This window comes from Sminthopsis crassicaudata, chromosome 2 (assembly GCF_048593235.1).
Source record: "Sminthopsis crassicaudata isolate SCR6 chromosome 2, ASM4859323v1, whole genome shotgun sequence".
NCBI classification, from domain to species: Eukaryota; Metazoa; Chordata; class Mammalia; order Dasyuromorphia; family Dasyuridae; genus Sminthopsis; species Sminthopsis crassicaudata.
The window spans coordinates 432,411,500-432,426,337 of record NC_133618.1 but is presented as its reverse complement, the minus strand read 5'-3'; the positions used below and the strand labels follow the sequence as shown (position 1 = coordinate 432,426,337).

Genomic DNA, 14,838 nt, shown 5'->3' with positions numbered 1-14,838 from the left:
AACTGGTCTGAAGGAGATTTTAATTATCCTTTTACTGGCATTGAGTGCAAAAGTCTATTGTATTGATCCAGATCAAAATCCTGAGTCTCATTCCCAAAATGATGCAGAGCACTAGAACATAAGAGTTTGCAACTAGAGGAGATTAAGGATGCTGCTCAGTTTCAGAGTGGAAAAGAATATTTACGGTCACTCATGAATTAAAGTATAGTCTAGGGAATAGTAATAACATCTGTCCTTGGATCATACCATCTTGGAAGTATTAAAAATTTATCAATTTCTAGAATTAACTCTGAGATTAGCAGCAGGAAAGATGCTGCATTCCAAAAGCACAGCTCCACTTTAGCATACATTTAAAGTCAAGAAATAGATTGTAAAATAAGCAAAAAAATTTCCAAAACTGGGAAGTAAGCAAATAACAAAAAAGAATCTCACCATAGAAAGTTACTATGGTGATATGGAATATATAAAAAACAAACTTAAAAGAAAACATGTAAAGTTTTCTACAACAAAATACTCAAAGAAAAATACAAATTGATGTCAGGCTCAAAAAAAGTTCAGGAAGGACTAAAATTTTTTTTAAATAAAAATATATAGAGGAAAAAATGATAGCATTACAATAAAATCATGAAAGAGAACCAACAGCTTGACAAAGGAGGCACTAAAAATAATGAAGAAAATAATACCCTGAAAAACAAAATAGACCAAAGTTAAAGAGTCACAAAAATTCACTGGAAAGAAAATTCACTAAAGAGAAAAATTTTATAAAAAGTAGAATTGGCCAAAAGAAAAAGATATTTTCAAAATTCAGTGAATAAAAGAACTTAAAAGATAGAATTGGCCAAATGGAAAAAGAAATTCAAAAAACTCACCAAATAGTTTTATTCCATAAAACTTAAAATTGGGCGAGAGCTTATGATTAATGAAAAATCAAGAAATCATAAAATAAAATTAAAACAATGAAAAAAGATGAAAATATGAACTATCTCATTGAAAAAATAACTGACCTAGAAAACATGTCTAAGAGAAATAATTATTGAGTTACCTAAAAGTCATGATTTAAAAAAACAAAACAAAACAAAACAACTTATGATTTCAGAAAAGCCTGGAAAGACTTATATGAACTGATTCTGATGAAGCAAGCAGAACCAAGGAGAACATCTTACACAGTATCAACAAGATTATGTGATGAACGTGGCTTTTCTTAATGCTGAAATGATTCAAAGCAATTCCAATAGACTTGGGATGGAAAATGCTATCTGCATTCAGAGAGAGAACTATGGAGACTGAATGAAGATCAAAGCACAGTATTTTCACCATTTTTGTTTGTTAGTTTTTTTCTGATTTTTTTTCCTTTTGGACTGATTTTTCTTAAATAAATATGGAATATTTGTGTATACAACATGTGTATACAAATATAAAAAATGTTTAAAAGAATTGCCCATATTCAATTATGTCAGATTGCTTACTTTTTTGGGCGAGGGAAAAAGTAAAGAAGGGACAAAGAAAAACTTGGAACACAAAGTTTCAGAAAAATGAATGATGAAAACTATCTTTAAATGTATTTGAAAAATGAAATACTATTGAAAAATTTTTAAAAATGAATGATGATGACCAATATGGAAATATGGAAGAATTGCATGTTTAGCTTATGTCATATTGCTTGATGTCTTGGGGGGGAGAAATAAGGGAAGGAAAGACAAAAAATTTGAGCACAAAATCTTATAAAAATTAATGTTGAAAACTATGCATGTATTGGGAAAAATAAAATTACTATTGAAAAAAAATTTTGAAAAGAGCCAAGACATCCTCTTTTGACATATTACCATGAACAACTTCTGTGATGTTCTAGAAGTAGCTGGTAAAATAGAAATTGAGAAAATCCACCAATTACCACCTGAAAGAGATCCAAAAATAAAAGCTCCAGGGAATAGTATAACCAAATTTCAGAATTGCTAGATCAAGGAGAAAATATTGTAAGCAGCCAGAAAGAAACAATTCAGAAATCATGGAGCCACAGTCAGAAGGACAGAAAATTTAAAAACTTCTTCTTTAACTATTTAGAAAATATAGAATAAGATATTAAAGAGAGCAAAAGACCTGTGATTACAACCGAGAACCACTTACCCAAAAAAAGTATTGAGAATAATACTTCAGGAGAAAAGTACACTTAAATGCAGTTGAGTATTTTCATAAAAAAAAAAATTGATTTTGAAATAAAATACTCAAAGGAAACAACAAGGTAAATAGGAAAGAGAAGTAAGGTATTCAAAGAAATTAAACTGTGTACATTCCTTCATGGGAAGATATTTGTAATTCCAAGGAACATTATCATTATTAGGATAGTTGGAAGGAGTATACATACACAGAAGGCATGGAAATAAGTTAAATACGAAGGGTAAAATAAAAAAAAATTAAGAGATGAGGAAGAGGAATGCACTGGGAGAATGGGGAAGGGAGAGGTGGAATAAGGTAAATTATTTCACATGAAGAAGATCAAAATGACCTTTCAAACTGGAAAAGAAGATAAGGAAGATGTGTGTAGGGGTTCTTGAAGATTACTCTCATTGGAATTTGCTCAGAGAAGGACTAACATTCAGTTAGGCAAATAAATGTATCTTCCCCCACAATGTAGAAAGAAAAGTGCATAAAAGAAGGAGATGGGATAGGGTTGAAAAAAGGGAGGTCAGATTCTGTCAGGTGGTAGTCAGAAGCAAACTACTTTTGAGGAGGGAAAAAGGCGAAAGAAAAGAGTATACAATAATGAGGGTGGAGAAAATAAAATGGAGGGAAATACAGAGTTATTTTAACTGTGAAAAAATCTCACAGCAAGTTTCTCTGATAAAGATCACATTTTCATATAGAAAACAGAGTCAATTTTATAAAAAGAGTCATTGTCCAACTGATAATGGTTAAAAGATATGAACAGTCAGTTTTCAGATAAAGTAATTAAAGCTATATGTAATATGTCATATATAAAAATGCTCTAAATCACTATTGATTAGAAAAGGGCAAATTAAAAGAATTCTGAGGTACCACCCCAGATCTATCAGATTGATCAATATGACAGAAAGGAAAAATGACAAATGTAGAGGATATGGGGAAATTGATATGCTAATACATTATTGGTGAACTTGTGAACTTATTCAAAAATTCCAAAGAGCAATTTAAAACTTTGCCCAAAAGTGTATAAAACCACATATATCCTTTTGACCTGGTAAAACCACTACTAGGTCTGTATTCCAAGGAAAATAAACAAATGCAAAAAGAAAAAGGAAAATGATCAATGTGCACACAAATATTTTTAGCATCTCTTTTAGCAATATCAAAAAATTAGAAATTAAGGGAATTTGGGTAATGTCAATTGAGGAATGACTGAACAATTTGTGGTGTGTGTGTGTGTGTGTGTGTGTGTGTGTGTGTGTATGAGTGATAGAATACTATTGTGCTATAAGAAATGATGAACAAGCTGATTTAAGAAAAAATATGGAAAGACTTCTATGAAATGAGGTAAAGTGAAGTAAACAGAAATGGGAGAACATTTTACAGAGCAACAACAATATTATATGAGGATCAACTGTGAATGATTTAGCTATTCTCAGAAATACAATAAACAAAGACAATTATGAAAGACTTATTATAAAAAAATTCTATCCATCTCCAGGAAAAGAATTGATAAAGTTTGAATATAGGTTGAACCATACTTTTTCTTTTTATCTTTATTTTTCTTGTTTTTAAATCTTTTTTTGTGAAAAAAGCATAGAAATATGAAGATATGTTTTGCATGAGTGTACACATATAATCTATATCAAATTGCTTGCTATCTCAGGTCTGGGGAAAGAAGTATGGAGATTAGAATATTTGAAAATCAAAATTTAAATAAACAAATTGAAAATTTGGTTTTACATGTAATTGGAGAAAATAAACTATTAAATAAACATTTTTAAAAATTAAAAAAAGAAAATATTTGGGTAACTTGCAATGTAATTCTTTCCCTTTGTAATCTTGTGAATTGCATTTTACTTGCTTAAAACCATTATTTTTAGAAAGATTCCAGACTTCCTAGAATAGATGATTTTTAGAATTTCTCCAAAGATCCAAAATTTTTTGATTCCATCTAACATTTACTAAGAAAATGCAAGCTGCCCCATAGGGTCAAGATTTAACTTTCTTTAGGAATCTGTGCCCAATACCTGAAGTATTTTCTTCAAAGATAAGCAACTCAAAGTTCAAAGCTAAGAGAGTCAAACCTGATAAAAAGGCAAATCTTCATAGGATCATATCCCTATTGGAAGGGATCTTAGAAGTCATCTAAGATAGAATTAATCGATCTGTATGATTTATAGAAGAGGAAGCTGAGATTCAGAAATCATGATCTGCCTAAAGCCTAGAGACACCAAAGAGGACTTGGAAGGTCAGAAGAAAAAGTCTGTGGAACTAGAATGGGAGGCCAGTACACAGTCCTAGTAGAGGCCTAGCTCCAGCCCCAGCTCCTATCAGGGCCCCAGGATCAACAAGGCAGGACCTCTAAATCAGCAGCAGTGCTGGAGGCTTCTGGACTTCTCAGCCCTGGGACACCAGTGGGGACTTAGAAGGTCAGTGAAGATCTGTGGCAATGAAGTGAGAATCTTGTGTGCAGTCCCCATGCAGCTTGGGTCAGCAAAGCCCCAGCCCTAGTCAGCATACTAGATTTTATAACTACAGAGACAAAGAACTGAAAACAAACAAAAAAAAGTTTCTGATTATTGAAAGTTATCATGACAAGGAGGATTAAATGAAAGCAAGAAAAAGTTTTTTATAGTGGAGGGGAAGAGGGGGAAGAGAGGGTGAATGAATGAATCTTACTCTCATCAGAATTAGCTCAAATAGGAAATAACATACAAACTCAACAGGGGTATAGAAGTCCTTAACTTCACTCCTCCAGACCTATCAAAATCCAATGAAAAGAATAAGTCTAGACAATGGCAGGATATAGTGGATGATCATTGTCTTTCCAAATGTAGATCTTATCCAGGCTTCAGTTTTGACTAAGGGCTAGTTAAGAATTGAAACAAAAGATGACCTAATTTGCCATCACATAAATATTAACATGGGTGAGGAAGAGCCCCAAAATTTATGATCAGAACATAAACCAATTGCTATTTTACAACTATACTAAACCATTAAAACCTAAACTAAGAGGCTTGGGATGAGGGCTATTATTGACCGTTCAATGAAGGACTCAGTGTTTTGGGTTTAAAGGCCTAACCAAGTAACTCCATTATAAGCAGAGCAGCTATTCCTCCTTTTTCTATACTTCTGTGTCACCATTTTGTCATGTCCTCATTTCATTTACTCAAGGCAGGGTGCAAATGAAAGAGTGAAGACATTACAAATCAGGAGATGATGATATTTTAAGTATGGTAAAATGCTTGTTAAATTTTAAACTTTGCAATTGCTCAGTAGATTATGATTAATCTAGATTTTCTGAGTTCTTTGAGATAATGCTAATTTGGGATAAGTGCACACATAATTTAAATAGCTGACAGATATTTAAGTTCTATGTCTTTAAATCATCTTAAGGAAGTTTTTCTTGGACCTTAGGGAAATGTCACTCCCAAAGGACATTTCCTGTTGTGGGAGGAGAGATCCTGGGCTGGCTCTATTTAGTTTCCTACCTTGCCTTTGCCTTCAAAGACTGTCAGCTTCACCTCTCACTCCAGTTTCTTTCTCCATGATGAAGTCAGCAGTTCTGGCTTTTTTGGCCCTGGCCACATCTACCTGGGCTTTCTCTAATTTTGGTGAGTTAGGATCCAATTGTGGGTATTTGGCAGCACAGATATATTATTAATGATTTAATGGAATTACACAAAGTCAAAATCTGGAGCAAAAGAAAAAAGACTTACAGAACTAGATAATAATCAGAGACATGGATTCAGAGAGTGGGGCAAGAACTTAGAAACTATTTTGTATTCAAAAGTATGTTACTTTAACAAGAATTTTATGTAAAGCATAATTGTGAAGTGGCAATCTATCCTTTGCTAAGAAATCTGCTATGCTACCTTATTACAAACACATTCCAGTTTTTGATTGATCTAACTTTTAGGAATGTTTCTTTCTGCTTTGTTGATCTTGTTTAGTTGCTTTCAGTCATGTCTAACTCTTCAAGACCTCATTTGGGCTTTTCTTGCTTTCCCCTTTTCTAGCTCATTTTACAGATGAAAAAAAAGAGGCAAACAGGGTTTAATGACTTGCGAATAACTCACATGGGTCATATGGATAGTGAGTGTTTGAGATCAAATTTGAACTCAGGACTTCCTGACATCAGGATACTCTACCCATGGCACCACCTGATTACCCTGTTTCTCCTTGCATTGAGCATAAGTTTAGGGATATAAAAATGGCAAAAGATAGCACCTTTCCTCAAGGAGTTTACATTCTAATGAGGGGTAGAAGAAGCATGGAAACAAATATATAGAAATAAAACTATGTACAGATCAAATAGAACATAATTGAAAGGGAAAAAAGGCTAAATTGAATAGGGGATGGGGAAAGTTTCAGTTAAAAAAAAAAAAGGATTTTAATTGGAACATAAAAAAGGCAGTCAGGATGAGGCAGAACAACCTCATGGATGGGCATGGAGAGCAACCAGAAAAAATGTCCAAATGGAAGAGTTAGGAAATTAGGATCAAAGAGTAGGTAATAGGTGAATAAGTTAGAAAAAATATTGGAAAGGCAGGCAGGTGTTAGGCTATAAAGAACTTTGAATGTCAAACAGTATGTTGCTTATCTTCTAATGTGATCCTTTCTACTGTGAAATAATAACTGAACATTTCATCTGTAGGTCAGATGGAAAAGTCCCATAGTCCTTTAGGTACAGTGCCTTCTGAACTTGTCCAGAGGGAGTACTAAAGTAACAGTGAAATCCACTATATTCTGATATGAGCACGATTTTGACTACTGCAAAAAAAGATCTACAGCCATCCTTGCTGAATTTAGCCTTAACAAATAAAGGTCGAAAAAGAAAGGAAATATTATTTCATAGTAGGGCAGCTCATTTGTTAAAAAACTTTTTCTCTCTTTCAGATAATCAAGCAAAACTAAGTCAAGTAAAAGAGATAGAGGTGAGTCCATTGGTTGTTATTGTTGTTGTTCTTCTGCCTGGTACATAAATAAATATCTGTATGTTTTTTGATGAGTATGGACTTTGGAGACAGCATGAAGTACATGAAAGAGCTTTTTCTCTGATGTCATGTGAATAGAGTTATCTAGTCATGACTTTACTAGTAATTTACTGTAAAACTTTGACCAACTTCCTTTTCCTCTCTAGGCCTTAGTTTCTTTATTAATAACTTGGATGTATATAGTTTCCTTCCTATTTCTAATAATTTATGTCCTGTAGAGCCAGAAAAATCACTGGCAGCCAGAACATCTAATGGGATGTGACATGCTTCCTCTCCCCTTTCCTTTTTACTAAAAGGATAGGAGAATGACCAGCCTATTACCTGCTAAAATCAATGGTAATCACAGCCTCTTTTAGTTCCCTGTTTCCCACAGACTGGATTGCTGTTGGGAAGTTGTTGGGGAAGACGCACAACCTGGAAATTAACATAGTAAAGAACTCACAAAAAATTAAAAATAGTCTATGATAAGCAAGATTTTGGTATTAAAGTTGGACAATGCCATAAATCTTTAACTCTTCTTCTTCACATTAAACTCAGTCCTAGTAGTTTCCAATCCTGATTATTCTTCTGCCTTTCTTTCATCCATGCTTATTGAGCACTGTCATTCTGAATCTCTTACTCTCTTTTCTTTCCACATTTTTCTGTTCCCTAAAAATTTGTGTTCTCCTGAAGGAGCCATATTGCTTGGCATTGTTTATAAAGTTGGCTCATTCTTCTCTGATATCTCCTAAGATATAGGAACAGAAGGAGGAATCAGTAAAACTCTCCATTGCCATGTTCAGAACCTCCCTAAGTCACATCACCCAACAACCACTTCTCATCACTGAAAGTTTATTCCATTCCCAGTAGTTTTTAGGTCCTTTTCCCTCTTTAAAAATTATTGTATCTAATTCATAGTTTTTTTTCTCTATTCCAGTTTCTTGGTTTCTCATTTTCTCAGCCCCTAATTCTTCTTTCTCTAGCCTAATTACCCACAGAATGGATGATATCTTTGGTGCTCTCCACTCTTAACATTCACTTCAATTTTATACCAGATGTTAGTTATGACTGATTTTTTTAGGTCTCTATGGTAGTTTATAACTATAGCTTCTATGGTTCATTTTTGATAGGAGAAAACTGAAAAAGCAAAGGGGAATAATTGGTCCCTAAAGTCATAAAATAAAGTAATAGGGGAAGATGGACATTTCACCTCAGAGTAGTTATAGGAACTAAAGAGAGAAAATTAATATTGAAACAGGCAGTAGATTTCTTTTTTTTCCCCCACAGGATAACTGCTTATATGCTACAAAAAAGGGCCACCCTTTATCATGTCCAAGGATCTTAGCCCCAGTATGTGGTACTGATGGAAATAATTACAACAATGAATGCATGCTCTGTGCTTCTAATTTGTGAGTATTTAATTTAGTGCTCTCCTTTCCCACCTTGTTTAATCAAAAAAACTGAACTCATCAAAATGTTAGAGCTGGTTGAGGCTCAAATGGTCACTTGGCCTAATCCCTTTATAATTCAACAAATCACACTATAGCAGGAATGACTAGTGATTATCCAGTGATATTTCCAGTAACAAGAAACTCACTATAGGAATTAGAGGCAGCCCATTCCACAATTAGGCAACTTCAAATGTTAATAAATTTTTCCTGATTTTGCTCTAAAATCTGCCTCCATGTATCTAGAAGCAGCAGGGTGTAGTGAGTGGAAAGAATACTGTTCTGGCAACCAGAAAATAAAAGTTTCAAGTCCAGATCTTGCCATTAACTCATTATGTAGTCATTGGCAAGGAACATCCCAGCAAAGGATGGATTATATTGATTTTTGAGGTTTTCTTTACATTCTCTGCATCTTCTTTATTATTTAACTGGTTTGTGTTGACCTGGTAAAATTGATATTTTTAATCTCCAGCAATGTGAGACAATAGAGGAAGGGACTCAATTCATGTTTTCTCTTCCATTATGATAATTGATACTAAACATCTTCTCTTATAGGGAGAAAAGCCAGAATATCAGAAAGCTACATGATGGAAAATGTGTAAGTATTGATTTTCTTGCAAAGCAAAACATAGGTAAAATTGTATTATACAAAAATAAAGTAAAATCTGAAAATTACTTATAGAAGTCAGTCAAGAAAGAGATAGATACAGACACTTTGGGAAGTCAAACTAGGAAAGTCTCTGAGTTTATTTTTATTTTAAATATTTATCTTAAATAATTATCTTAATAATTTATCTTAATTAATAATTATCTAAATTAATTAAAATTATCTTAATAAATCTTAATTAAATAATTATCTTAATTAATTAAATAATTATCTTAATTGCGGAACATTACAATACTTTGGGTTAACATGGTCAGGACTTAAAAGATAGCAATTTCTAATTCTTAGTTACCACTAAAAGAATACTAAACATATTTGTGTATATATAGGCCCTTTTCCATTTTCATATTTTTTTTGCCTTTGGGATGCAGACTTAATTAATGGTGATATTGCTGGTTCAAAGAATAGACATATTTTGATAATCTTATGGGCATAGTTCTAAACTGCTCTTCAGAATGGCAGAATCAGTTCATAACTCCCAATAAGAATGTATTAGTGTCATAAGTTTTTCACCTTTCCTTCAATATTGATAGTTTGACTTTTCTGTCATATTAGACAATCTGAGGGTAGTGAGGTGTACATAAGAATTGGTTTAATTTGTATTTCTCTAATAAACAATGTTTTAGAACATTTTAATATGACTAATTTTAGCTTTGATCCTTTAATTTGGAAGTTTATCCTGACTGTGACTGCATGATATTTCAATTATTTATTTCTGACTGCATGCAATATTTTTCCTTGACTTGAGAGCTCTGGAATTTGACGATAATATTCCTGGGAGTTTTTATTTTTGGATTTCTTTCATAAGATTACTGTATTCTTTCAGTTTTTTATTTCACCCTCTGATTATAACATATCAGGGAAATTTTCCTTGATAATTTCTTGAAAAATGAAGTCTAGGCTTTTTTTTTTTGATCATGTCTTTCATGTAATCCAATAATTCTTAAATTTTATTTCCTTGTTCAATTTACAGGTCAGTTATTTTTTCCAATGATAATTTTTTTCCTCCACATTTTTTATATTCTTCATTCTCCTGATTTTGTTTTAGTATTGCTTTAAATTCCATGGAATCATTTCACTTTCCAATTCTAATTATTAAGAAAATATTTTCTCTCTTAAGTTTTTTTCACGATCTCCTCCACTTTACCTTTTTTTTTTTTTCCCCTGTGTGGCTTTGCATGTAAGCTGTTCTGATTTTATTGTCTTCTTTTGAGTTTGTGCCACAATTTTCTCTGTTACTTTAGTAGTAACTTTCCATAGTCAGGTTTTGGTTTTTGTCAGTTATTCATTTTTCCAGACTATTTCCTATTTCTTGACTTTTCACCTCATGTTAAAGCTTAGTTCTGTTAAACTCAGCAGACTGAAACTGCATTTATTCCCATTCTCTACTGTCTGTATATTATCATTCTCAGCCTCTGATTATTCTGTAAATCTTTCAAACTCTTCCTTTCAAAGATTTCCAAGTTTTTTCTATGGACTTTAACTTTATGTAAAACAACTTACCTTGTCAAATTGTGAGATTCTTCTAACCCTTCCCACCTGCAGCTTAACCATTTCCTTTTCCTATATAAACCCTCTTTCAAGATCTCTCCTCAGGTACCCCAGGACTTCTTGTGTGGTACCCTGTACTGCAACTCACTCATAGACTCCATTTCTCATATCTTTGACTGTTTTCTTTTGAATTCAAGTTAACACACCAGCTTCAGAGGCACTGAGCTGTTTCAAGTTTTTCATGCTTTTCTTTTTAGAGCTATATCTGGTTGTTTGTAGGTTTTCATTTGTTCTAAGGTAGAATAACTTTCAGAGAGGTGTGGTCACTGCTCTCCTGGCCTGTGTTCTGATCTGTGAGTGACCACAAGTACTGTTTTCTGCCATGGAAATGTGACCAAGGCTCCTCACTCACCTGTGGCACAACAGGTTATTTCTGCTCCTTGGACTACAAATAAGCAATGCAACAGCATTTTGCATTCAGCAAAGGGGTTTTCACAATCTCCTTTTGATTAAGTGTCTGATCCTCTCAAACATCTGTGTGCTAAGAGCTATGCAGGCCACCCTCAGCACCTGCTGTTTGCTTCCAGAACACAATCCTTGCTATAGTCAGCTTCATTCTCCAATGAGACAGAGTTTTCCTGCCAACCTTCTAAGTTGTCTTGAGTTAGGAAATTGTTTCACCCAAAACTTTTGTTGGTTTTGCTTCTCCATAATTCCTTTTAAGAAATTATTTTAGAGTGATTTGGAGGGGAATTTGGGAGGGCTCAGTTGAGTCCCTACCTTAATATTGCCATTTTGGCTCCATCTTTCTAAGAAATCTTTATAGATGTCTAATAATGTAATTGGAGTCCTTGAAAAATGATTAAGGACTTATGACTACCTAATAAGACAGTGAATGATCACATTTGGTATTTTTCTGGAAAGAAAATACCTTCATTCAGTAGGAAGCTGGGTTGAATTTCTTCTATATTACCTCTCATTCTAAGTACTGAACCTCCATCATGTGAAATGTTAAATCTTTCTTTTTTTCTGGGGGGGTTATGTGGGATCAGATTCAGTGTCCAAGCAAAGAAAAGCCCATATGTCCTCTTGACTACAGACCCCACTGTGCTTCAGATGGAATAATTTATCCCAATGAATGTAGCTTCTGCAATGCTGTTGTGTAAGTACTGAAAATATAACTGGTTGGGAATGAGACCCTTTTTCCCCAGGTCTTAGGCCCCCAGCTAGTTCATTATCTTCTAGTGTCAGAGAGTGTTTCCTTAGATCAAAGAATATCCCTTGCTTTTCCCTTATAGGTTCTCATAATAAGGCTTCATATTCATTGCCTGTTTGTGTATGTGTATTGGGAATAAGTTTCTTCAGTAAATAGAAAGCTTTATTTCATCCAAATAAAATAATAGAACACAGATTGGAATCCTGTAAAAAAAATACACCTTCCTTCTGGGCTGACTTTATCATATTCTCCTACATAGACACCATAGGAAATGATGAGGTCACCAAATGAAAAAAATATACCCAGAAAAGAAAAACAAGGCCAGCATAAAATTTTGTGTTACACCTATAGTCATTGATCATGACATGATGATGAAACAAATAAGTTTGAGTAAGAATGCTCTTAAAGAAAAGAAATTAAGAGAATTAAAGAGAAAGAGTTATATCAAGAAATCTATAGAGAAAAAGCCTTAAGGAATAATTGGTCAATTGTCTCAAATATTACATAGAAATAAAAGAAGATGATTAAAAGCATTAGAATGAAAAGTTAAAATTTGATCTGTAACATTGGAGAGAATTGTTAATTGAATAATGAGACTAGAAGTCAGTTTGAAATAGGCTTCTCTTGAAGAAAGAAAGCATAAGAGGAGAGAAAGTGAACAATAAATAGAGTTTGTCTTCCCAACTATTTTGAATAGTAAATTGAGGAAAAACATAAGATATAACATAATAGGAATTATAAGGCATAAAGAACATTTATTAAAGGTGTGAAAACTTGCAAGCTTGTGTATGCATCAGGGAAGAAACCATTAGAAAAGGAGAGATAGAAAATTACTATGATATTGGGGACAATCTGCTGAGGAAGATAGAAAGAATGATTTCAGAACTATATCCTCTTCTCCTTAGCTAATAACTTTCATAATAAATGTTACTCTATTGATGAAAGCTTTTGCCTTTTAAATTAAATTTTAGGGGAGTAATCTATACTTATACTAAAAAAAGCAAGGAAGGTGTTTTAAGTAAGACATTTCAGATTTGTAAAATAATTCTTTGACCAGTATAGAGTGCATGATTTTATCTTCTTAAATGTCTTTTATTCAAACATAGATAATTCTTTGTCACCAGAAGGATCAGGAATCTTCCCTTATTTTCAAGACTTTTATCATTTCTCCACTAGGTTGAGATGATGAATTTTGATCTTTTTTTCAGTGCAGGGTTTCCTATTACTCCTTTTTAAAGTTCACACATTCATGGCCTGATTTAATGATAAGTGATTTCAACTTTCCTAGGATCTGAATATATTATTCCATAATTAGTTTATTGTTTTGAATAAAGACATAGTCCACTCAGTGAAGCATTTATCAAGATCTTACTATGTGCAAAATACAAGAAGAAAGACACCCCTTGCTTCCAAAGAATTCATAGTCTTATGGGGGTGAAGATAGAACATATAAGGAAGATTAAAAGTGAAGGAAAGGTTAAAAAGAACAAGTTACTTAAGAGATGCACTGAACAGAAAGTCTGAAAAAATAAATACAATCTGGAGGGGAATGAAAATGTGGACAGCTTGGATCCCCTCTTTAAATAGAAGTTCAACAAATTTAAATGGAGCTTCCAACAAATTGGAAGAAGCTGTTGCAAATGTTGAGAGTCCATTCATCTTTGAAACCCAGCCATGGAATGAATTTTTAGGATGAAGAGGGTTCTATTGAATGATAGAGAAATTTCTGAGTCATTTGTGGAGTTAGGAGAGGAATAGATACCATACTCTAAGAATAAAAGAACTTTAGCAGTGTAATAAAAATTCACTGAAAAATTCCATCAGTTTCAGTTTCCGTTGGGTTTTAAATAAGTCCAGGTTTTACCTTGAGGAATAGTATAACCCATATTTGGGGCAATATGATGCTTTCTTACCAAAGTAATCTACCTAAGCACATTTTTAAAAGTGACTTTTATTTGATCCAGTTTGCTAAAGCATAGTGTGATGGACATTTTTGCAATGAGATCAATGTGGTAGTCTATATTCTTTGTATCAATTTGGTAACATGAAATATGACATATTCACACATACTAAAGGAAGCTATGTGGAGCAAGGGCTACAGAACTAGGTTCTGAGTCAGAAAGACTTGGGTTCAAAGGTGCTCTCAGACACTTACTAGTTACTTAGGCAAGTCACTTAAATTTTGCCTAAGTTTTCTCATTTTTAGCTTTTAGTGATGATATATATTTCCCAGGGTTGGTGTGAAAATCAAATGAGAAAATGATTGTAAATCACTTAACACAATGCCTGCAATGTAGTAAATATTACATAAATATTGACTGTTATTATTACATATTAAGACCATATATCTTAATTTAGACAATATGTCATGACCACTTTGCTCCTACCTTCACTGCAGTGTTTGTTAGATATTGTATATTTTAAAATGTAATCTACTTGAGCACTTGTTTCTCTTGCAGGAAAAGCAGGAATCGTCTGACCTTGAGAAATTATGGAGTTTGCTGAGGTCCATGTTTGCCACCTAGAAGTTTCCTTGTTTGGACCCCACACATAATCCTTTGGTTACCTCTCACTTGATTTAGACTGTGGTCCCTGACTATTTTCTGATTTACAACAATAAATACTTTTTTGCATGAGTTCTATGGGAAGTGTGAGTCTTTTTTCCTCTATTGAAATATTATTTCACAAAGTATACTGTTCCCTACTTTTTAATTTCCCAAAAGTCACATGGGTAATGACTAGAAGAATAATGATCAAGCCCACAAGAAATTAATTCTTTCTGGGCATACACATGCTTTATAGTCACTATGAAGATTTAGAATTATGACATAATTTTAAATGTTTCTGCTGTGGCCTATGTGTGCCTAGACAAGGAATTTG

The 14,838-nt window shown here is 33.2% G+C and overlaps 1 protein-coding gene across 1 annotated transcript; it reads left to right on the top strand.

Moving 5' to 3' along the window:
- Positions 1-5,642: 5,642 nt before the first annotated feature.
- LOC141553578 (double-headed protease inhibitor, submandibular gland-like) lies at positions 5,643-14,587 on the top strand. The gene is made up of 6 exons (XM_074285161.1): positions 5,643-5,777; positions 7,063-7,100; positions 8,427-8,548; positions 9,143-9,185; positions 11,795-11,904; positions 14,418-14,587. Exons 1-6 carry the CDS (start codon positions 5,711-5,713, stop codon positions 14,461-14,463), a joined length of 426 nt encoding a protein of 141 aa, XP_074141262.1. The 5' UTR covers positions 5,643-5,710; the 3' UTR covers positions 14,464-14,587.
- The last annotated feature ends 251 nt before the right edge of the window (positions 14,588-14,838 follow it).